This window comes from Paramormyrops kingsleyae, chromosome 5 (assembly GCF_048594095.1).
Source record: "Paramormyrops kingsleyae isolate MSU_618 chromosome 5, PKINGS_0.4, whole genome shotgun sequence".
Lineage (NCBI taxonomy): Eukaryota > Metazoa > Chordata > Actinopteri > Osteoglossiformes > Mormyridae > Paramormyrops > Paramormyrops kingsleyae.
Window position 1 is genome coordinate 33,751,186 of NC_132801.1, and position 23,815 is coordinate 33,775,000.

The following is a 23,815-nucleotide window of genomic DNA, read 5'->3' on the forward strand; positions in this document are numbered from 1 at the left end:
TACCCCAGCCTCATGCCCCACGATAGACTGGCATCTAATCCAGTGTGTACCCCAGCCTCATGCCCCACGATAGACTGGCATCTAATCCAGTGTGTACCCCAGCCTCATGCCCCACGATAGACTGGCATCTAATCCAGTGTGTACCCCAGCCTCATGCCCCATGATAGACTGGCATCTAATCCAGTGTGTACCCCAGCCTCATGCCCCATGATAGACTGGCATCTAATCCAGTGTGTACCCCAGCCTCATGCCCCCATGATAGACTGGCATCTAATCCAGTGTGTACCCCAGCCTCATGCCCCATGATAGACTGGCATCTAATCCAGTGTGTACCCCAGCCTCATGCCCCATGATAGACTGGCATCTAATCCAGTGTGTACCCCAGCCTCATGCCCCATGATAGACTGGCATCTAATCCAGTGTGTACCCCAGCCTTATACCCTATGCTGCCTGGGACAGGCTCCAGGTTCCCCCAAGACCCTGACCAGGATAAGTGGCTGGAAGATGGATATATGGATGTATGAATAGAAGGAGACCGTTTAAAACTAAAGAAGGACAGGTAGGGTTAAGTCAGATTAAGAGGGTCCAGTCAGCCAGATACACTGAACTAGAGACTGCAGGGGCAAACAGACTTTACAGGTACAGCACTATATTCCATACACATTACATTGTCATCCCTGTGCTAAGAAAAATCCTTCCTCCATTGCCTTAATGGGCTGCATAGCTCCCTGGAGTTATGAACCAGAAATATTCTACACCTGAGCACAACGGAAGCACCCTTTATTGTTGGGACCTGGGGGGCTCATACACACAGGAACAGGGACTTGGGGTGGCGGAGGGGGCGCTGCTGAGGGATAGTGACATTTTGCATGGCCGATCTTTTCAAAAACCCCTGTCGGAGGATTCTGAAGCATCTCACCACGTTGTGACTCAGCACAATGCTGGGAGACTGGAAAAGGAATGACTAATGGTCAATTAATGGGGAAAGGTTCACCATCAGTGCATCAGCATGCTTAAATATATGCATAAAACTGCTGTGCCCTGCGCACAATGTCTGTCATCTCATAGTGCTGCCACGGCGAGAGGCTGCCTGTCCTCTAGCTCCCGCTCCCTCCCTGCTGCTACTATCCACACTCCACACACGGTCAAAGACCAGCGAATGAGAAAAGCCAGGCTCACGTTCTTCCAATACTCTCTGACTGTGGAGCCCCCACCGGCTGCATCTTAGACCTTTCGATGTGTTCCACGTAGGTCTGGATCATCTGAGGAGCACAGGATACCAACACTTCAGTGTCTTATTATCAGCATTACATGCATATACCATACATGCTGCATTTGTTTATACATTTTACAACATGTGCCTCTAATTTTTTCTGAATTTCTGTGTAATCACTATTAAATTAGCATTTAATACTCTAAGCAGCTTCCATGTGACATATGAGCACATCAGATATACCCCGTACACTTAACACGACACCAGTCCCTACTGATCCATTGTGCACAGTATTCTGGGAACGTTTCAAATAATTCTGCTATTGTGCTTTACACTTTGTCACAGAAAGTTTGGGGACGCTTGCTTAATTCTGTTGCACATTTGTTGGTTTCATAACAAACGTCCATTCAGAAGCAATGTTTAACATATTTGCACACATCTGCCGCACATTGCCGACATTTTCTTTGTTTTTTTTTTGTTTTGTTTTTTGACCGACTCATTCAGTTCCGTTGTTACCATTTTGCAATTGTAGTGATTGGCTTCCAAAGGGGTACTAAACCAAAATGTTTGGTGTTTTATTTCATTGTGAAGGTGTTACTAATTAAAAAGCACGCAACAACACTGCCTGTCAACTTTTTAACTCAGAACAGCTCTTTTAGAACTGTAATTTGGGTAATTTATTACTATTTGAAATTAATGATTTACATAAAACTACTGCTTGTTTCTAATGTGATAAATATGTTTTTGGTGAAAAATGAATGAATAAAGTAATGATTTTTGTTATAAAACCGACAAATTAACAATATTTACTTTTTATTTATATAGTTTTTATTTTTACAAAATTAACCAAGCACCCCAAAACTTTCGACATATAAAAACCATGATGTGGCCTTGGCCCAAGATCGATGGAGTCACTGAACATTTTTTATTAGATATTGCACCTAAAAGGCTCCCAGTTCCCTGAGAGTGAGAAGGTACACCAATCCATTACCTAGTACAAGGAGACTTTGCTGGAGAGACTGACACTTAACTGGGATACTGTATACCAGTATGGCAGCACAAAGACCCAAGTGAGAGAGTCAGTACCTCTGTGTGCCTCTGGTGAAGAGCGTTGTACTCTTTCTTCATGTCTGATTCCCGCTCCTCCAGGCGAGATACTGGTGGGACAGGAGAACAGTCACATCCAAACCTCAAAGCGACCAATGAGTTTTGCACTTTGCAGGGCGCAAACACTGTAATAAACGCTGTTACTCGGTGTGTAGCATCACAGGAGTAACCCCGTCAGATGTCTCAAGTTGAGTCAAAGGACTCGGTGCCCTTGCTGTACATGCAACGCAGCATCTGATTATTAATTGTATTTCCACTAAAATATTCCAGATGTTTTCCATTCCAGCGTAGGAATGACAGAACAAACTGGACACATCATTCTTATTCACTACTGCTGACGATCTCTGGTTCCACTGTGGGATTCTTTTGAGTTTATTTCAAACAGAGAGGAACAATTTTCAAAATCACAGAGGAACATCAGGCAGCAGTGAGCCAGGCTAATTGTGCGTCGCACTCACTCTGGTCCGAGTAGCTTTTGGTCCTGTGCTCAAGCTGCTTCCCCTGCAGCTCCAGAACCTCCACCTGCAGCTGAAGCTCCTTCTTTTCCGCCTCCAAGGCATCTTCAAACTCCATGAATTTCTGCAAGCACACAGGAGTCACTGCCAGTGATGCCATTGCAGTGAACATCTTAGATTAAACATGCAGATTCACAGCAGCTTCAACAAAAAAATATGGTCTACTGGGAAAAATGGCCCTAAAGGCAGAGATTCAAACATGAGAAGATCAAATATCTTTGTTTATAGTGATCAGTAACACATCACACTAATTATTAATATCTACTGTGGTGGAAACGGAGCTATCCATAAATTATTTATAACGTAAGCAATTGGAAGAGCCTTTCTTTTTGATAAGGAGAATATTACTGTTCCTACTGCTAAAACGGCTTTTATTTTTATGCCCTGGATCCTTTACCACGTGGTTTTTAAGAAAGAAGCACAATTCAGAGGAAGATTAAAGTTCTGAAATTTTCTCAGTCCATTTGAATCAGAATCAGAATACTTTTATTATCTGGCAGGAAGTTGTTTGTAGTTGATTGTTGTAGTCTGTAGCTTGCATTTGCAAAGGTTTGAGAGTAAGGTAAGAGAGTTCAAATGACTGCAGGAGAAATTTATGCATCAAATTCTCCTCTGAATGAAAGTGGACTGTTTTAGGACAGGTTTACTTTCCTATTGAAAAAATTGCAAGGTAAGACCTGGTGCAGTTGCGTGGTGCTCTGTGTGCCTTTCCCCTCAAGGCCTAACCCCCAACAAGACCCTGACTGATGGTGTTCAAAAATCCAGTGTGATCCAGCACAGTCCCCGTTAATTAAGAATATCTGTGATATGAAATGATAAGCGGCCGATGCATTAACGGCACGTGCAGAGAGAAGGCCGTCTTGCCCTTCGCTTTGGGCTCCTTCCCGCGTACAAATGGGCCTGCTTACATCCAGCCGGCTATTTCAGGCAGGGAGTCCGGTTACTCTTCCAGCTCCTCCTAATGCAGTATTGATTTGCAGCCATCAATCCCTCCTTTGCACCCTGTCCCCTCTTACAATGCTTGTCGTTCTTTCATTTACATAAATAAAGCTACATGGACACTGATAGAAACTGTATTTCTTCTATCATTTGAAAATAAATCTCCACTATTAATACAAGCTCATTTTATATTAAACTTAAAGTGCAGAAAAAGAAATGGCTACATAACATATTTTTTATTTCTTCCCTAACATTGAACGTATTTTCTAGCTTATTAAATATGCTAAATTATAATGACCCAACTTGAAATCAGAAAAGACCAACTTGCTTAATTTGTAGTACATTTTAAACAGTAGGACTGCCGCGATTAGTCGACGTAGTCGATTACGCGTCGACATCTACATTTTAAACCGACGCATCGTTTTTTTAAAATATTTTAATTAAATTACCATTATGATTTCTAAAACGCTTCAGTTTATATCATTATCAAAGTTCGATGGCATAATACAGGGGCACTAGCGCTACGCACGAGGCCAGAACGGGCAAAAGCAGCGTAAGTGTTGTCTGTTCATGTTTATTAAATTATCATTAGTACGGAGAACTAACATAAAGGTGTCTACCTGCTACATTAGAATCTCAATTGAATAATTAAGTGTTTGAGAAAATGTTTAGGCTAAAATCTGGGGCTTATTCTATGTGGATTGACGGTGTGTGTTCGACGCGCATTGGGCTTTTTGGGAGTTTGGAACAGTGTCATTATCGTGAAGTAAAACTGGAACGAAAACGAAAACTAGTAAGTAAAAGAAAATTATTCGTGAACTGAAATAAAAATATGTTTACAAAAGAAAAAAACAAACAGTACTTCCACACCACAAACATCTTTTTACCTTGTTTATCCACAATATATTTTGTTGTAGTTGCTAAGTCTAGGTTCACCGCCACTTCTGTGCTTATCGCTTCCATGTTTCATCAAAACAATACAACTGGGCGTTCCGCTAACCGAGTTTATAAGCATAAGGATACGCCGAATTTAAGAAGATTACTAACTTCTGGGCGTAACTATAAGCGTCTTAATATTTTAGGCATACTAGTACTACTAATTTGATTATCGAATTGTGGGCGAATATAATATCAGTATAATGCCGAAAAGCCCTGCAAAAACACAATTTGTTGTTGTCAAAAAATTTAATTAAACGGCCTGTTTGATTTTCTGGAGGAAAAATTCGTTTATACTGATCGACCAATTGGTAAAATAGTCGATAGATTAATCCATAGAAAAATAGCTGTTAGTGGCAGCCCTATTAAAGAGTGTGTGGATTTATACTCTACATAAATATCAATAGCAGGAATCAACACTCCATCCATCAGTCACCCATCCATCCAGGGCCGAATTTAGGGGGTGGAGGCTCTTGGGCTAAAGTCATTGTTGCTGCCCTACATACAGCATAAAATTCTGCTGTAAAATTCTGCAGTTTCCAATGTATCTAGCAGGATAGAAAACTAAATGGTAAAACCTGTCTTTTTTTTACTGTCTGATACAACTCGTATAAAATGAAGGCATTCCACTATATTCAGAACTTAAATGGCCGTAAGGACCTATGCAGTTTGTTTAGACAGTTGTTCTCCTGAAACACTGATGAATAATAAACATGCTTGAAGACCCAGACAGAAGATTCTGGAGAAACACAGTTTTTATGGGTTACTAGAAGCTGGCATGGACTGGAGGGAACATGCAAATATTTAAAAAGTAGCAAACGATCATTTTGTTTTCACATGAGGTCCTGCTCTGAGCCCAAAAAACAACACAAAATTGCGACAAAAATAGCATACTCCTTCAGAAACCAGTGGGTCCAGAAAAACTGGGCCATTTACCTGTATCTATAGTTATGTATTAAGAATATCTTGCAGGACAGTGTTTCCTAATCTGGTCCTCGGCGACCTGCAGACAGTGTTTTTGCTCCCTCCCAGCTCCCAGTAATAATGTGGACTTTCTAGCAGAGAGCTGGGATGGAGCAAAAATGTGGACTGTCTGCAGGTCCCTGAGGATTGGGTTGGGAAACACTGGATTATACAATAATTAGCTAATGTAAATTTCCATAAATACAAAAATATTCCGTTTATGCCATAATGGTTATGGTGAGCGAGCTATTCCTTAGCAGTGCCCAGAAATATTAGCAATGAATGAGTAAAAAGATGCCCGGTGAACAGTGAACTGAGTAATTACGTGTACGGGGCCTGAGACAGCTCACATCTCAGTGACAGTGCAGGGCCAGTGCAATGATATCGAAACGACAGATCACTGATGTGAAAGAAATCACAATGTGCAAGGCAACAGCGTGAACATCAGCTGGCAATCAGACCTCTGAGAGGAATATCTCTTTCATAAAATAAAACTAACAGACTGCGCAGTCCAAAGAAATACACAAAGCTTGCACTTTAACAAAAATTTCAAAGTTGTGTAATGAAAGTGCAACTTATGTATCAATTTTCAGTCTTTGCTAGGTTTGCCAGTTATCAAGATACCATATTAATAGTAATGACACAGAAAAAGATTAATGGTAGCTTACAGACCAGAAAAAGCGTCATACAATTTTAGCAAAAGCCTGTAAAAGTCCTATCTTAAATATTGGAATTAAACCTTCCAGTACTGAAGCTGTGAAGGTTAGGGTTCTGGCTGCAGGAGAGGCTGTGATGCCGGGCATAAGCTGGAATGCATCAGCGTCCTGCCCCTCGGTCCCTGTCCCAGGGACGCTGGGGGGAAATCAGTGTGGCATTGTTGTAAGAAGCGTGGGCGCTCTGCCGTACCAGGCGCCACATTCCCTCCGACGCCACGCAGGAACCAGGTCAGAAACTGTTTGGAGAGCTTATACCTTCTCACCACCTACCAAATTTACGGCTGGTGTCTTTCCTACCAGGGCTGTTTCTGGTTAAAAGGCTGCTCCCAGCTAAGCCACAAATTAACCCAGTAAGCCCAGGACAGCAATTAAGACAGATCTTAGTCAGTGTCTTTACAGACCTTCAAAGACATCATTTCTGTGTGTCATTTTGAAGCTTCCTTTAATAGAGACGCACCCTCCTCAGTTACTATTGCGGTGAGCCAATGAGTCTTGTTCACGCATATATACAACAGGCAAATCTAAATGGAAATGCCTATCGAAACAAACCCTGACAGGACAGACAGGAAGACCTCAGGCCTCCTAAACCAGCAACAGCCTCATATTCCCAACTGCTGTAAAATCACACCTGCTTGGAACGGGAGGATTAGCCCACAAATAATGCTACGCAGTGAGAGATTACCAACAGCTGCTTGTACGCCGGCTTGTGAGCAAAAGAGAGAAGTGTGGCGAGTGGCTGGCACAGGCTGCTATTACTGTGGGAATGCACAAAAAAGCCCCATCGGTACACAAGTGAAACCACTGGGAAAGAACAACGTGGATCAAAAACACTGCTCCTGAACTGAAACTCTGCTTTTCTTTGGGTGAAAACTCACACAACACAAAGCCCCCACGAGCCTAGAGAATATAAGTGCTTAGAAGATGAAAGGACGGATGATACAGGGTGCATTTGAACACCATTCCTGGATTAACGTGTCTGAACCATACAACAAAAGGAGTGTTTTTTTTTATCGATTGTCTTTACAATAATATCAGAGTAGCTGCTTTGTGACAGCATCTCTGTTAGAGGGATGAGTCACGCACAGCTGCAAGAAATGTTCGCATATGAAAAAATGTGATTCTGGGAGACCCACGACCCTGACCAGGATATGCAGCTTAATGATGGAAAGTTGGATGGATGAATGACAGATGGAGAGGATGCTGACCCGGGGAAATAACAAGACTGATACTGCAGATAAGGAATGACTGTTAATCAATAACATAAGGGGCAGACATGCACAGGAATGCTGTGTAGTACATTACAGAGTCTCCCTTGCTTACAAAGATACACGCCAAGCGTCTGACTCTGCAAAGAGATACAATGTGAAAAGCAGCACCTCCTCGGCTTGCTTCCGCAGGGCCTTCTCCCGCTCGTAGTGGGTAAGCAGCTGCTCGTTGTCCTCCTTGAGAAGTTCCAGTTCCACCTCATGCTCCTGGTTCTCTATAAGTGCCGCGTCCAGGTTCTCCAGCAGGTTCACTACCAGCGGCATCAGATCCTTGACCACCTCTTCATCATAGGTGTCGATGAGCCGCTCAAACTCCTTGTAGATGCTGTTGGCCATGCCCGACACACGCTCTGACACCACTGACCCGGAGCCATAGTCATCCTGGTACACCACCTCCTCAATCTGGAGCTCCATCATCTTGCCAGTGGTACCTTGGTTTGTTATCAGTAACTGTATCCCAGCAAGTTCTTGATGTATTCTGTTTTGGTATTCTTATATTGTTTGTTTATTAAAACATCAGAAAAGATGTAATTAGTATTATTATGACAAGAATGAAACCTTCGTTCACCAAGGGATTCGCAGGCAACGCAAGTGTTTTTCTTCCTTTGATTCCTCAAAAAGCTCGACTCGCATTTTATTCGAGATGTGCAAAGAGATCATTTTATATTTTTTGTTGAAACGGATATAAAGCAGAAACACTTGCCAGTCTCCGCAGCTCTGCAGTTCACGCAAACCTCCATAATCCCTTTCCGCCTGAATCCTCCACCACACGGAATAGGGTCAGCTCGCTTCTGTCCATCTTTCAGCGTAATCGATGAGATTAATTCATTAAGTGAAACGTCTGTAAAATAAAACCTGCAGTTATAGAATAAGAGCGGCGCACCGGCTGATGACCAGCAAAAAATTTGACACACTCAAAACAGTGAGGCGGAGTCAAACTCGCCGTCCTCCCCCTGATAAATTCGCCGACCCCTATAAAGCCCTTGTTGTTGTTGTTGGTAGTGATGGTGATGGTGCTTTTCACGCCTTGTCCTCCCCGATACAGTGCTTGCTGAGCGCCCCCGAAGCTTCTCCGGTTAAATAGCGGTGCCGTCGCGACGTCACGCCGACCGCACCGTGCAGCCTCCGCTGATGATGCTGCTCCGCCGTTGGTCCTCTGCAGATGCGCCGTCATACGGTTTCATCGCACGACACTAGCGCAACGGGAACGAGCACGGGCAGAGCAAACGGGGACGAGCACGGAGAACGGTGCTTTTAATTCATCTGCTTGCACTAAGTGCTTGTTACTCTAAAAACACCATGTTTATTTAACTTTTTGAGGACGAGGATCCCCAGGGGTTTTTCTACAGGCTATAGTTGGTTTTGAACAGCTACTGGTCTAATCCCTTGGCTCACTGGTGCAGAAACTGTATCTTCTGGTTGTATTTCTGTGGATTTCCTCCTGGTGCACCAGATTTTTTTTTCTCCATGATCCAAACAGCTGGTGACTGTGATATTCTGTCATATATACTTAGTATATGCTTCCTGCAGTAGGCTCCAACAGTCTTGTACTGACCACATCTGACGTTAAACTCCAGTGCATCTCGTCATATCAGAGAGCATTGAACAAATGGCTCTCTAAATGCAGGGTGGGCTACAGCATTCTCTGGAGTGGGGATCATTGAGTACACAGCCAGCAGGTTCACCTTAGAACACGTTGTGCTGTTTAATACTGACTAAGGCTACAATGAATTGTGTACGTGAGTTGTGTATATCCTCTCTGTGCTTTCCAGGTTTCCTTGTATGGGACAGATATTCAGGCTAATTTGTGCCTTTAAGTTGCTCATCTTTGTGTATGTGTGTCATGTATGGGCATGAATCCCACACATGGTGTACTCCAGATGCGTGCCCTGCCTTACTTGGGATGATGTCCAGACACTCTACAACCATATCAGGAAAGGTGGTGGATGGATGGATGATAGATGAAGTTTATTATATTTGACTGAACGATTTAAGTGTTGACCATAATTACACGAGTCATTATTTAAGGAAATGGTGTTAACGCAAAGGTAAATTGTCCTTCATGTAAAAACATATGTAAATGTGAAGTCATTAAAAAAAATTGCATTGAAGATAGAAAACTCTAATCAAATCCAATTGAATACAACATATAATTGATTCGGTAAGCGGTCACATGTAAATAGATGACTGATGTGGGACGTTCTTTCTTTTTCATTATCTATGTTTAAAATGTCAAGTTACAAGGTAACATTACTGCCCTGCTTTCAAAACAGTGGTAAATGCTAAACACGCTCATTCATAAAAGTGCAGAGTATATCTACTTCCCACTGGCCAGGAAGGTTACATATCAGTAACTGACGTCCGATTTACGTTTGAAGTATTTACATTTTAAATTGTACTTTCTATCATTACATAAACACTAATCCATGTCTTCATTACAATACGTCAAACTAATTAAATCTCAACTGTAACGTCGAGCTTTGCGTGTGACGTAACGCCGTAGCGTGAGCACGTGAACGGGCAGGTCTCTCGCGGAATACATAAACAGAGAGGAAAAATGGATTTTTAAACATCAGTTATTGTCAGACCCTAACTGTATTAAATATGGGGAAACCGGCAGAAAAAGGTAGTAACGTTTATTTTTAATGAAGCTTGTTTGTGTGTATGTTTTTGCAAAACAGCTTAACTTGTTTGGTTGCACAATTACGTTTGCATGCATAGTCTGCATAATTGTGTTTATTACACTGACAGTTAGTTATAGCAAAACAGAATTAATATTTGGACCTATGATATGTGGTTCACTAAATTTGATCATCCTTGTTTGCACATGAATGGGCTCAGTTTTCCTTCTCGCTGAACCTGAGAAGTTAAATGTCTCCGTTTGTCTTGTTGCTTAAACTTTGCAAAAAAAACACCATAAGGGGTAATTAATTACGATTATTTATTAAGACACAATAATTGCTTCTTTTCCTCCTCCCCATTCTTTGAATATCTTTCATAAACCCAAGTTAATACGCTTCTACATTTTAAAGTGGAATGTGCTGTGAAATTTGTTTTAATTCAACTAATTGGAATATCATAACCCAACTGTAGCGAGTGAATGGAGTGTCCGATAGCCAACGTCTGTTCGATAGGGTTTTTATACATTACTTAAGTTCATGCGTGCAGATTTTTGGATGTCTGTAAGGTTTCTTTTCGGATGTTTTGCCTCGCAGCCTTCTACCGCTTCGTAGTGCTGTTCTTCAACTGCATGCTCACCTTCGGCTCATACTTCTGCTTCGACATTCCTAGTGTACTTCAAGATCAGTTTCAAGGGGTGAGTGTGGTGGCCAAGTGGGACTTTCTGGGATTGAAACAGCCCAATGAGGCTGTATAGAGGAAATGAGATTTGTATTATAATAAGAGCACTCTCGTGTCCTAGAACCTGACGTGTCCCAATGCAACAGTACAGAATGGGACGGCACCCAATGGGACAGGCGAGTGTGTGGAGGGGTTGGGGATGACCCCCCAGGAGTATAACCTCCTATATGCAGTCTACGCCTGGACGTGAGTGGACCTGTGTGCTGTCACCTTGGTTTTAAAAGCACAGGACTAGAAAGGTGTAGTGTCACTATTCTCTGGATTGACTTCACAGTGTAATAAATAAAAGTACCCTTCCTGCCTTTCAGAAACGCATTGGTGGTCATCATGGCTGGTTTCCTCATAGACAAGTTAGGAAATCGATGTAAGTCTCTTGCTTATGGATGCATTCGTATTTATCACCATATATGTGGATATTAAATTAACTCAGACGATGTCAATGTCAAATGTGGCAGCTGAAGTTTTGTTGAGTTTAATTCTAGAAAAAACTCGTTGGTACATTTTATCTCCATTATCTATGAATGTAAATGTCAACAAGAGTATGCTGTAGCAGAAAACCAAGAGCAACAATGATGAATTATCTGTAAGCATATTAATATACATATTCTTATATATGTCTAATGGTAGTAGCACTCTGATTTATTGTAGTGCAGCTGATGGGTCTTTTGCGCTTTTAAAAATGCATGGAGGCACTAACCTGTGTGGCCTCACTGTTGCTGACTCTGCTGCAGTTGGCGTCTTCCTCTTCTCCTTCCTGACTGTCTTGGGATCTACCATTTTCGCACTGGGCTCACATTTCAAGGGCACCAGCTACCTGCTACCCCTCATGCTCACAGGCCGCCTTGTCTTCGGATCCGGCAACGGCTCGCTGACCAGTAAGGGGCACCAGTGAGGCCTCCTCACCACATACGCCGTGTTCTATGGTCAGAAGGCTCGCTTGGCCAAAACTGATCAGGTCTTTACAATGTTTAAGTGAAACCAGTCTCATTAATATCCTTAATGAAAGATAAATGCTTAGTCACAAATCTTTCATTCATAGATCATCCTTCAGTCACTGCTTGTTCAAAAGTACGATAATTTTTTAACTACTACATCTCAAACTCTTGTACATGTTCTGTTAAAATAGCTACTTTTGCATGTTTTAGGCTGTTTCATAACATTATTGTGCACCACAAATCAATAAAACATCCCAAGAAGATAAATTGTGCTCATATATTTGTACAATATAGCAGAATATTTATTTGTTCTAAAACGGCTTTGTAGTATTACAGGTATCATTGTTACATTAAGCTTTGCACAATGTTAGTAGTAGAGTTAAACATAGTCGTATGATACAGTGTGTATGTTATGCTATTTATACATAATGACACTTGTACACTGAATGAATAGTGCTGTAAAAAGCTGCATTCGTGCCTCGTTTCAGTTGTGCAGAATCGAATCACGGCCTTCTGGTTCAAAGGAAAGGAGCTTGCCCTGGCTTTTGGTCTGACCCTGGCCTTCTCCCGCTTGGGCTCCGTCCTTAATTTCTTTTGCACCCAGAGGTTTGAGTCAGAATACGGGATGCAGTGGACGCTGTGGGGGGGTGAGTTCTGCCACTTATGACTCCAGACAATGGCTGTGAGCAGTTGAGGATTTTCTGTTTGTTTGTGATTTTGGGGGGCGTGCAGTTAAGGGACTGTGCACAACTAGATAAAGATTTTGTGAGACGATCACTAGCACTTATTAGAAAACGATATGCAATTATAGTAACCTAGTTTTTAAAATATCTAAGTGCATGTTTTAATGAAATGCCACCAACTGTGAGTAATGGCCGTACTGTGGGGCCTAATTTTACCATAATTATTTAAACAATGTGGATGGTGCAAGCAAAGGTCTCTCCACTGCAGTGTCTTAGTGCTGCAGGGCTTTCTGTGACAGCAGCACCCTCTGCTGGTCAGTTTCTCCCTCTTTTTTTGTACATAGCCTAGTGAAGCCTAGGTTTTTGATCTGCTTTAGTTCTTCTGGCTACCTTTGACTGTGCAGCATTTCCAAGCTGGCAAACGCCTTTTGTAAACACTGAGTATGATGAGCCCTGTAGCGTGAAGACTGCAGCTTCTGCTTTGTGCTAATACGCCCATTCCTCCAGGCACCTTCCTTTGCGTGTTGGGCTTCCTGGCCGCCATCGCCGTCAGCGCGCTGGACAAGGTGGGCATGAGGCAGCTCGGCCTGGACGGCGCCATTCAGGAGGAGTCGCGCAAAGTGGTGAGCCGACATGGCCGCTCTCCCGTCACCCATCACACATTTTAATCATTGCACATTATAATTTAGTTTTAGTCTAATTGCTTAGCTGTGTTTTTATCCAACTAACTTATTCCTACTTGGTTATTTTTTGGGTACTCCTGTCTCTTCCAGCATGTAGGCTAATCAGCATTTCTAAATCACCTGTAGTGTGTGTGTGTGTGAGTGATGTACATATCACATTGTGGGGACATTCAGTGATAACAGGTTTTTATTTTGATGTTGTGGGGTACATTTTTTGGTCTCCACAAGGTGAAATGCAATTTTCTAAAAATCTGTGACTACAATCTAAATAAATAATGAAATAAAAATGCCTAAATGCTTGTATTTTGTTTGGTTACTTATGGTTAGGGCAGGGTAGGGGTGAAGTTTGTCATTGTTGGGATTAGGGATTTTCCCATAGACACTAATGGATGGTCCCCACAAACATATGAATACAAACGTGTGTGTGTGGATTTAAGGTTGCATGTGTCTGATAGCACTACACTGGGGTCCCTCCTGGAAATAAGCACTTTGAGGTTAGTCTTAATCCATAGAAGCCAAGAGAACTGTAACAGTACTAATAGGATTTCACAGAATGTGTGTGTCTGTGTGTTTACTGTTATATTATTGTGCAGAATAGTGAGGTGTTTGTGTTTCTGCAGAGGGTGCAGGACTTCCGGAAGCTCTCCCTCCGTTATTGGCTGCTGGTGCTCACCATCATGTTTTTCTACAATGGGATCTTCCCCTTCATTGCGGATGCCAGGTGAGGAGGGGGGGGGGGGGGGGGGTTACCTGAGACTTGTGTCTGTGTGTGTGTTCCTCCTGTCTTTATCATGTTCTGTGGAGCTCCATACACTTTTTAAAGATAAAATAGGACAATCACAACTTCTATTGAAATTTACCCACAATTGTACCCCTTCTCTCCTGGTTCACCTCCTGGTCTGGACTCTAAAGCCTCTTGCATTATATTTCTAAGCCAGCAGTAAGCCCTGTCAAGCTGGAGTGTTCTGTTGCAAACACACTTGGTCTTAGTACCAGATTTGAGGGGTTACGAGTATTTAGCATGCCGAGTCTGGGGGCCCGGTGCATTTCACTGTTCGGCTCTCACTCCGGGCCATTTCTTGCCTCTGGCAGGGGCTTGAGTTGATCTTGAAGGTGTCTCAGGCTGTGGGTTGTAAAATAACCCCCCAATGCAGCCATCTTGCCTGTGGTTGGCTCTGTGGGGTGTTCAGTATGCATAAGGCATTGCCTTGGTTAGAGAGGTGTTTTCTCACTCTAAGGCCACAGTCTTTAAACCCAGTGAGGATGTTTTCATTTTATCTGCTGACCGTCCTCTCTTGCCTATGAGATCCACTTTTCACCCTCCCTACTTCCGGCGATTTTCCGCAGCAAGTTCATACAGGACAAGTACAGCGACTACAGTCAGAAGGAGGCCGCCTACGTGGCTGGAGCCGTCTACGACAGCTCCCTGGTCCTCTCTGCCATCGTGGGCATCCTGATCGTGAGTATAGGACCTCTCCCAGGAGTCCGCATCCGCATGAGCCGCATGAGGCTCTCTTCACGGCCACCGCACACTCAGACGCCCGTACTGGGCTGCTAAAAGGGGTGGGTGTGGGGGTGGGTGTGTGGTTGGGCCTGATATCCCTTGAAGAGAGATCGTAATGGTGGGTTGTGACTTTCCTGCATGAGATTCCGGAATGAGCCTGCATCCTGGAAGCGGAATCTTGCGCCATCTGTGGCCCGGCTGAGTTATCGCTGGACATTCGCCACGCCAAAGCGACACGTGTCCGCAGCACGTGTCATGTGAATGCTTCCCGATGTCAGCTACAGCTGCACTCCGCTTCTGCGCGTGTATGAAATGAACGGGCCCCCTCCCGTGTCTCCCCGTGCGACAGGACTACGTGGGCTTGCGCGGAGTCTTCGCCGTGGGCTGCGCCGTGCTCACGCTGCCCGTCTTTGCACTCCTGGCCTTCACCTTCGTGCCTCCACTGGTCTCCACCATCTGGCTGGGGGTCACCTACTCCTTTGCTGCCGTGAGTACATGTGGCATTGTGAACCGTCGTGGGGGTGGGGCTTACACGCCGTTTGGCGTCACCATGAATTTACAAGAAACAGAGAAACCTGCTGAAAACATGCCAACATAGTGTAAAGGGTTAATTTAAAGGGCACAAGGCCGTAACTGCTAACATACCACTAAGTGCTTCATACATACTTCCTTACATAAACTGCTATGTAAATACAGAAGTCACTGATAACATTGCTTTTTATTTCTTATTTTGTTTTATTTCTATTGTTGTTTTGATCATATATTTAAAAAGATATATAAAAATAATTTTTCTTGTGCTACGCATTTCCTTTTGAGCACAATCCAGGAAACCCCTCACTACACACGTGTGCAGTTTATGTTTTGTGTAGGTGACAAACAAACCTTAACTCAAAACTCAAAATTAACTCGGACTGGAAATAAAACACAGGCAGTATAGGAAAAGGCATCAGCTGCGGGTAACTGCCATCTCACTGCTGTCATGTGAGGCCCGGCTGATGACTGACAGCCTCTCTGCGCTCTGAGATACGGGGGGAGGTCAGGCAACCATGCTGACTTCACGCCATGTGACCTCTCAATAAGACGAGCTGTATTGAAGAAATCAAACTGGGCATTCTTAATGTGAATTCAAAGTTGGTGAGATGTAACCTCATTTATGTAGGCCTATATGTATACAGTCAGCCCTCGTGCATTCGCACTTTATGATTTGCGAATTCACAGATCCACGAAAATTTCATTGGAACCGAACTTATTTGCATCTGTGATTTTTTTTTTTTTTTCCCCGCACATCTGCGAAATCCTCCAAAAAACCCTACGGAAGTGTTTGTTTTATTTTCGTACTAATTTATAAGTTTTCATGCTTTTAAGTGTAAAATTGGTAGGAAAAATGTAGTTAATGAAGATTCTACTGTTTTTGGGGAAAGTTAGTTAAGAAATCCCTTAAGAAAACGTGGCTTTGTTATGGAAACATTTCTTTTTATGTACATGCTGTACTTTACCTTTACAAGATGCGAATCCCATTCGCAAAGTTTATTCCCTTTGGAAAGCTAATGGTTACATAAATATTAGAAAATAGTTCATTTACTATTTCGTAATGGTAAGTACACGTTAACGTAAATTCAAACCCAAACGCTCACTAATTCATAATCATCATTATCTTAAATCAATATTCATCATTGGTGAGTACCCATACTACTGTTTTTTATTAAATATTTTTAATGTGTGTATATATTTTTGTTCTCTCTTTTTTGTAATTTGCGCACACATAGTATTTTTATAACTTATTTCTGTACGTCTTTACGTAATTTTTAATTGATTTAATACCTGTATCCTGTACGTGAGGTATATGTTTCCTTAACGTATTTTATTGAATTGTACCTTGGTTACGTATATGTCTTCTGTCAATGAGTAAACGAACGGGACAGTAAACTTATTTTAACTTACTGTGAATGCAAAAGAAAATGGCAGCCAATGCCGTGTTCTATGAATTAGTAGGGGTAACATTAGTATACTGTACTGTAAATGTGCTAGTGTGACAAATATCTGTTAGGCGATACTGCACTCTATTTTTACATCAAACATATATATGTCACACAAAAAAAAAATTATATATATATATATATATATATATATATAATTTTTCATTTTTTTTTTTTAAAGGTAATGTATTAAGCTAACTTTGAAAGGAAGTTAAAGTGTTTTTGGAGCATGACTGGGGTCATATTTAGGGTTTAAACTATAGAAATAAGCACATATTACCATTTTTAGTGACTCTACCAAACATCCATGAATCCTCCTCATTTGCGACGGGTTCTGGAACCTAACCTCACGAATGTCCGAGGTCTGACTGTATATAAATGTATATAATGGCTGTTCTGCATTATTCTGTATATGTATGGTTTACTGTGTAGTTTGTTCTCCCAAAGGGGCGGTGAGTTTGGGATATTCTCTTATCACGCTGTTCTGCATAGTAGAGTGGGTCAAATTGGAACTTTGTATTTCTGAGGTCTGATAGGGGAATTCTAGTGCAGATTACACACATCTTTTATCAAGCCCCAGCTTGTGGACCTCTGTGCTGATAAGAGCTAAGGATTTATAGACGAAAACACAACAGCCTGACTCGTGGAATATCTGATCTCTTGGTTTGTGCAAACAATGACGTTCTGTGTTGCATTGTAGTATCCTTGACCCCTGTGACGCAGTGTCGCATTTTCCTATGCATGCTTTCTTCCGCATTTCAGGCGAGTATGTGGCCTTCCATCCCGCTGGTTGTCCCGCAGGCCACCTTGGGTACGGCGATGGGCCTCGCCACCTCTGTCCAGATGATCGGCATCGGCCTGTCCAACCTCATCGTGGGCCAGATTTTGGGGACTAAATCCAGGTAGAAAGCCTGGAGCGTCAGGGTTTGAGGAAACCACACCGTGTATTTTCATAAGTGTTACCGACCTGTGGTCAACGGCCTGAGGGTCGGTAGCACTGAACGGCAGAGGAATGGTCTCACACCTCTGTCCCCCCCCCACCCCCCCGGCAGTGACGCCAAGATCCCACTATGGCGCTGGCAGAGGATGATGGTATTCATGCTGGCCAACACCATCTGCTGCATCATGACTTCAGTGGTGCTCAACGTGGTGGACCACCGCCAGGTGTGTGCACTGCGCTCACTACCCCCCTAAACACACACTTGTTCCTGCCGCTCTCACAATCGGGGGATAAGAATTTGGCGACTGAGGCCCTTATTTATGTAGTTGCCCTCATCAAAGGTCTCGCGTGCGATTTCACGCTGCAGATATACAGCATACGACACTGCAGATTTCCTGGTGCCGTATAGCAGTGTGTGGCTCAGCGGCTTAAGGCCCAGTGCCAGAAGGTTGTTTATTCAAATCCCATGGGCAGCGGAGTAATGCTGCGTGACCCTGCACTCCGATCCCAAGCTTTCCTCACGAGTGCATCGCTTTTTACAAAAGCATCTGATAAAGAAATGCAAATGATCCCTTTCTGCCTGAATTGCATCAAGACTAGTGATCTCAACCTTAAATCCCATCAGGCCACAGGTTTTAAGGCCAGCGCATTCAAATACTGTGGCTCTTTCCCATTGTGAAATTCTGATTGTAAATGCCCTTGTGAGAAGGCACAGGTGTAAATCCATGCCAACCATAATAGGGAAACAGGATAGAAGGAAAACCAGCTGACTAGTGTGAGAGATTCCCAGTTTGGGCTGATTCTTTTTCTGTACGTCATCCGGCTGGAGAAACCACAGGGGATGTCGGGCATGCTTCTGATAGCACGACAGGAATCAGAAGTGCATCAGATCTGCTCCCCCAAACCCTGTGGAACGAGCCGGATGTCTGACGTCAGTATGGATGAGTGCATTACGGCATTTCCTTGATACAGGCCTGTAGGATGACCTTTAGCATTTGAAATGAATGGCTAGATCTCTCCAGGAGGATAGGAAAGCCATTGTAGCAGATTTCCCACACACTGCGGCCTCACCACTGGGGTTGCAGGGTTGAATGTTACCCCCGCTGTCTGTGAGCAGATCCCGCCTGCTCTGTCTTGGGGGTTTCTTCTAGATTCTCGTTTCCTCTCACAATCCAAAGATATACAGTCAGGCAAGTTTGTGTCTCTGAATTGCCTGCAGTCTATGATTGGGTGCATGTGCCCTGCAATGGACTGGCATCCCATCCAGGGTGTACCCCAGCCCGGTGCCCTATAATAGACTGGCATCCAATCCAGGGTGTACCCCAGCCTCGTGCCCTATGCTCACAGGGATAGGCTTCAGCCCTCCCCATGCTCCTGACCAGGATAACTGGTTGTAAACACGTTCATTATTTCCACTTATTTTTTTCCCTCAGGGTGGGACCTTGAATAAAACCACAAAGAGGACGGCAGCTCAGGAGGACCCCAGTGCTGCAGACAGGGAGCCCCTGCTGGATGAGCAGGAGGGCCAGGGTGTGCCGAACACCCCAGACAGCTCCTCGTCCAGTAACAGGAGCTAGCCGCTGTCCAGGGTCAGCCAATCAGCGTCCTCGAAGGTCACTGCTTTTTTTCAGTGGTTACCAACAGTCAGAGTTCACTGATCTAATCATTTTGTGTAATATTGTGCAATTTTAATGATTTTACCTGTGGATGTATTATACTAACCACCATCCCTGAGTAAACAGTTTTAGCATTTTTTTTAAATCCTGCATTTTAAGAGGCACATCCAAGTAAAGGCCAGTCAGTTGTGTGTTTTTCCAGAAGTGTTCAGTTTTGCAGTCAGACTGCAGTGCCTTTGGGGAAAGGTCAAAGGAGCCCCCTCTACAGAAGCATTACAATGCTGAAACTGCTTCTACTGTAGTTCATTCAACAGTTATTGGGGGGGGGGGGGTACACTTTTTGTGGAATTTGAGGAGCTGCTTAAATTTTTTTTAATAACATGGTTAAATAAAACAGTTCAATCTGAAGGATTTAAACATGTAAAATATTAACTTTATTGCAATGCTCAGGCCAGCCAGACACACTTTCATGTAGAGAAGGCACAGAGAACTTGTACCAGCAAACAGTTTGGCATACCAGCATGTGTTTGGACTGTCAGGTGAAGATTCTCCCCCTTTTATTCTCCCACGCAGTTTGCGTTCATACTTGTGTTTCAGGTAAGTTAAAACAAAAGCCCTTCCAGGGATTAAATAACCGTAGACTGATCAGTCTACTCCCACTGACAGGAGGCTGGGACTAAAGACATGATATGTAGGCACAGTACATTAAACAATGAGGTGAAACAGCGCTACGCTACAGAAAGGGGGCAGCTTAAAAAAAATATATATATATATAGCTTTGGCCAGATTAAAACCACAAATGCAAAAACAATAGAGGGGGACTTAAAGAATGAGAATAGTTTGAGACCTTAAACCAGCAAAGGGTCAAAACTGAGGGCAGGTAACATATCAGTAACCCAGAGGATCGACAGAGGAATTTGGTCACACTTCATCAAGCTCTACCCTGTGGCTCTTTGCAAAGAAGTCAAACTGGAAAAAAATCCGTTGATTCAGTTGAATTGGAAGGAATTTTAGCGTTTAAACACAAGTTTTTGGACTTCAGTGATTTGAAGTGCCCCAGAAATGGACTGAAGCCCTTACCTTTCGCAGCATATACTTTCAATGAATTACAGCGAGTTTTGGCAAAAGTTACAGGGGGCAACTTAACAGGTAGAAAGTGCAAGAGGACTGAAGGAAGGGGGGCATCAGTAAAACACCACGCTGGATTTGCCGCCGGGGGGGTGGATCACCTTGTTGTGCGAGCGGGGCTTGGGGCCCAGCCTGGGCTCATGGTTGTCAGCATTCTGCTGGGGGGAGGACTGGTCTGCCAGCTCCTTGGCGCTGGGGGCCGTGTCCTCCTTGCCAGGCGCAGATCGTGGCGGGGTGTTCCGCTCCTTTGGAACTGGAGGAACCATGATCACACTAGTCAAACTGGTTTCTCATGTGCTGGAGGTGTCCGTCACTATGGTTGTATGTTGCTGACAGAAGTTTCAAGCACTTGACTGACCCATACGTAAAAATTCATCCAGCAAAAGCAGCATAGGACACATTTGCGATTGGGATCCTCCGTATCACTACAGCAATGCTCTGCACGTCCAGGAAGATGCAAGCCATTTGTGGCACTAATGCCAATAGAACATTGTCCTTCATGTTCCTGCCTATCGAAAAATTAATAAACAGGACATTTTAAAGGTGCAGTGTGGATTTATTTAATTCATTCAATACAGATTCCTATTCAGGGTGTGGAAGATGGATGCACTTACAGTACACCAAAGCCCCCCCAAGTGACAAGTTGATTCATGATTTAATTAAGTTATAGCTAGACCATAATAGTCAGAACTGCTTAGTGTCACTAGCCAAGGCTACAAGCTATTTTGCCATCAGCATCTTCTGTTCAACATGCTACATTGCATGTGCAGGTTATTCAAGATAACCAAGACGTTCTCTACAGTCTCATCTTTAAAACAGAATTCCTTGAACACAGTAGTGCATTCAGAGCCATCTGATTTTCTGTAATTGTTGTACTGAGGTTATGTTTCCAACACCCTGCCTTAATTCGATGTTTACTGCAATGACACTGCAGCCCTTATTGCCAATTACTACTGCAATGAGTAACAACATTGTCTTGTGTACACTCAGACTCGCCAGGCCAGATCAGAGTGTCATAGGGAGTTTCATGTACGCCACCTTCAAATCAGAAAAGCTCAGCCAGATCCAGAAACCGTGACTGGATTTATCAAGTAACTGGAGTCGTACCAGAGAGTTTCACCTCAGTGAATGTGGAGTTTTCATTCTTAAATTTCTTAAACTGAAGACCTTAGATCAAATTGCTATAATACATGAATAACGTGTGGGTAGAACTCACCTTCAGGTCCAGGCAGGGCGTTTATGCCAATGTTGTCCTGAACAAGAAGAGCACACAATAAATTCAAATTATATGTAAGTGCACACATGCTCTTGGTATGATGCATTAAATTGTACACGATGATACAAATTTGACATTTGCAAGAAGTAAATGCCTGATCCCTGCATCACTGAGGAGGGTGCAGTAAATACCTTTGGTTTGTTGGGATGACTGCGGGTCGATGGCGGATTGCTTGGTGAGTCCACAAAAATATTACTTGTGGAGGGTGCAGTCGGTCTGGAGACAGGCGTCTGACCCTCTGAGAAAATCCCACTGCTCTTCCCCCCTAAAGACAAGTCAACGTCAGCTGCTGCCGGAAATCTCATGCGTGTGGTAAGCAGATTAATTCAGGTAGACTTCAGGTTCGTGACGGCGTAGATTACATTACACCGCACCAATAACTGACAAAACTTGACCTGAGCTGTATACAAGGGAAACAACTTTTTCCCTCAAACCATTACATACCACCAGCTCTTTGTATTGTGTTCAGAAAACTGTATGCAAAATAAATCTTTAATGCTATAAAGTTGATCATAGCTACAAACTTGGTATCTTAAATTTACCACTCAAAAAAAATAAAAACTCATGCAAGCCAGAAGTGCACTGTTAGGTGCCAATATCACCTGGGGGGTTTGTCCTTTTCGCGCCGCTCTGGGGCTCTTCGGTGGCCACAAAAATGTTGGAGGCCATCTTGTTTGCCTTCACAGGTGAAGCTGGTGACTCGTCACCTCCAAACAGGTTACTGGAGCCTCCTCCTGGTGGTCTAAGCACTCTAGAATTTCAGCAGGGTCAAAATGGTCAGTTTAAATGCCCAGGGAAGCAAAAATCTATATTGTATAAAATACAGAAAGTCAATTTGGTATATTCCCAGCACATGCAGAACATTGTTGAAATGCAAGAACTCTTCGGGTGGTTCAAAATCCTGTTAAGGGGATATAAGGCGGGAGGGATATCAGGCGGCATGGTGACGTAAGCGGTGTCACCAGTGTGGACTGTAAACGGACCAGCGGGACGCCAAGCCTGCCGGCTTATCGGCGTCCATTAAGGCACCGTAAAGTGCATTGCTGGGTAGCTATAGTATCGTTTCCTGCGGGACAAAGCATTTACACCCTCCTTCGGACCCCCCATATCTCGGCGTCCCTGTAAACATATCACACAATGCTTGACAGAAACTAGCCGTTGGCAAAATATTAAAGACAAGTTGCCTAGACTTGTAAAAAGAAAATCTCTATCTTGCCTCTGGACCCGAAGAACTAAATACCACAATCACAGGCATGCGACAATAGCCGATGTCCACTCATAAAGCAGAACAATAATCGAGTGCGATCTCTCCTCACAATCAGCAATGACACGTGGAAATGGGACCGTCTGGATACAACGTAATGTGCAGTCGTGCTGGATAACTCAACTTATCCACGTAGCTACAAGGATCTGCGCTCGCGGGTATTGCTGCGTGTAAGCAAGATTAACCAAAAACAAAAAAGCTTTACCAGATTCCTTAAAACACGGCGACTGGACAAGATAGCCTGCCTACACACGCAATACGTTACAACACCAACTACACAAAATTTAGTTCACATGTCGCAGATTAGCAACACCTGGTTTGGCTTTACTGGCAAAACAGGGCGATCATGCGGATATATCGGCTTTTCTTGACGTAGAAAGAGCGAAGAAGTGCAACACTAACAACAAATCGAGGCAGTACATTATGACTGCCAACTTCCTCTTTACACGACTTAACTTTAAACATGGTAGCTAGCACGCCTGGAGTGCTGACCGTATTGCATGCTAGGGTCTTACTCCGACGCATTTTCTCCACTTCAGCTGATTAGACAGTTACCTGGAGCTGGGCTTGGAACAGGAATCCATCCCCTGAAACGTATTTGTCGAAGTCATTGTTCGACTCGGCCGGTGACTCCTTCTCGCATAAATGCCTGCGCCTTTGCGGAGACGCTCATTTATCACGGCGCGTTTACGCACAGCGGCAGCTCGCCGACTCGCCCCCCCAACGCCCCGCTTCCGTTGCCTGCCAGAATTTTGGCTGATCCCAGATCTGTTTGCTTCTTACCGGTACCCGCGCT

General features: G+C 43.6%; 3 protein-coding genes across 9 annotated transcripts in view; 1 reads left to right on the forward strand and 2 right to left on the reverse strand.

The window, feature by feature from the left end:
- Positions 1-8,847, reverse strand: part of LOC111847734 (C-Jun-amino-terminal kinase-interacting protein 3-like) — a 34,929-nt gene extending 26,082 nt beyond the window's left edge. For 4 of the 7 annotated variants that reach the window (XM_072712617.1, XM_072712616.1, XM_072712614.1 and 1 more), the window contains exons 1-4: positions 7,766-8,846; positions 2,779-2,899; positions 2,300-2,370; positions 1,180-1,262 (exon numbers count right to left, since the gene is read on the reverse strand). In XM_072712617.1, the coding sequence (XP_072568718.1) occupies positions 1,180-1,262; positions 2,300-2,370; positions 2,779-2,899; positions 7,766-8,071 (581 nt within the window). In that variant the 5' untranslated portion in view covers positions 8,072-8,846. Of the gene's footprint in view, positions 1-1,179; positions 1,263-2,299; positions 2,371-2,778; positions 2,900-7,765 lie in introns of all 7 variants that reach the window. The other 3 variants (XM_072712618.1, XM_072712619.1, XM_072712615.1) reach the window with 1 other exon arrangement.
- Positions 8,848-10,150: 1,303 nt separating this feature from the next.
- Positions 10,151-21,025, forward strand: mfsd1l (major facilitator superfamily domain containing 1-like). Its single transcript, XM_023819186.2, has 13 exons — positions 10,151-10,280; positions 10,870-10,970; positions 11,076-11,200; positions 11,323-11,378; positions 11,746-11,889; positions 12,438-12,596; positions 13,140-13,255; positions 13,936-14,036; positions 14,663-14,774; positions 15,169-15,306; positions 17,558-17,697; positions 17,848-17,959; positions 19,169-21,025. The coding sequence occupies exons 1-13, from the start codon at positions 10,259-10,261 to the stop codon at positions 19,310-19,312; spliced, it is 1,470 nt and encodes a 489-aa protein (XP_023674954.1). The 5' UTR covers positions 10,151-10,258; the 3' UTR covers positions 19,313-21,025.
- On the reverse strand, positions 19,763-23,758 carry jpt2 (Jupiter microtubule associated homolog 2). Its single transcript, XM_023819194.2, has 5 exons — positions 23,575-23,758; positions 22,358-22,506; positions 21,887-22,020; positions 21,696-21,732; positions 19,763-20,732 (listed from the first exon to the last, which is right to left on the reverse strand). Exons 1-5 carry the CDS (start codon positions 23,628-23,630, stop codon positions 20,536-20,538), a joined length of 573 nt encoding a protein of 190 aa, XP_023674962.1. The 5' UTR covers positions 23,631-23,758; the 3' UTR covers positions 19,763-20,535.
- Positions 23,759-23,815: the final 57 nt, after the last annotated feature.

Excerpts from the sequence above, each read along its gene's own strand:
- mfsd1l (XM_023819186.2), top strand. The coding sequence starts at position 10,259 with ATGGGGAAACCGGCAGAAAAAG. Across the intron at positions 14,037-14,662 it reads CCCTTCATTGCGGATGCCAG|CAAGTTCATACAGGACAAGT; the intron begins GTGAGGAGGGGG and ends GATTTTCCGCAG. Across the intron at positions 17,698-17,847 it reads ATTTTGGGGACTAAATCCAG|TGACGCCAAGATCCCACTAT; the intron begins GTAGAAAGCCTG and ends CCCCCCCGGCAG.
- jpt2 (XM_023819194.2), bottom strand. The coding sequence starts at position 23,630 with ATGACTTCGACAAATACGTTTCAGGGGATGGATTCCTGTTCCAAGCCC. Across the intron at positions 22,021-22,357 it reads GAAAAGGACAAACCCCCCAG|GGGGGAAGAGCAGTGGGATT; the intron begins GTGATATTGGCA and ends ACTTGTCTTTAG. Across the intron at positions 21,733-21,886 it reads GTCATCCCAACAAACCAAAG|GACAACATTGGCATAAACGC; the intron begins GTATTTACTGCA and ends CTTCTTGTTCAG.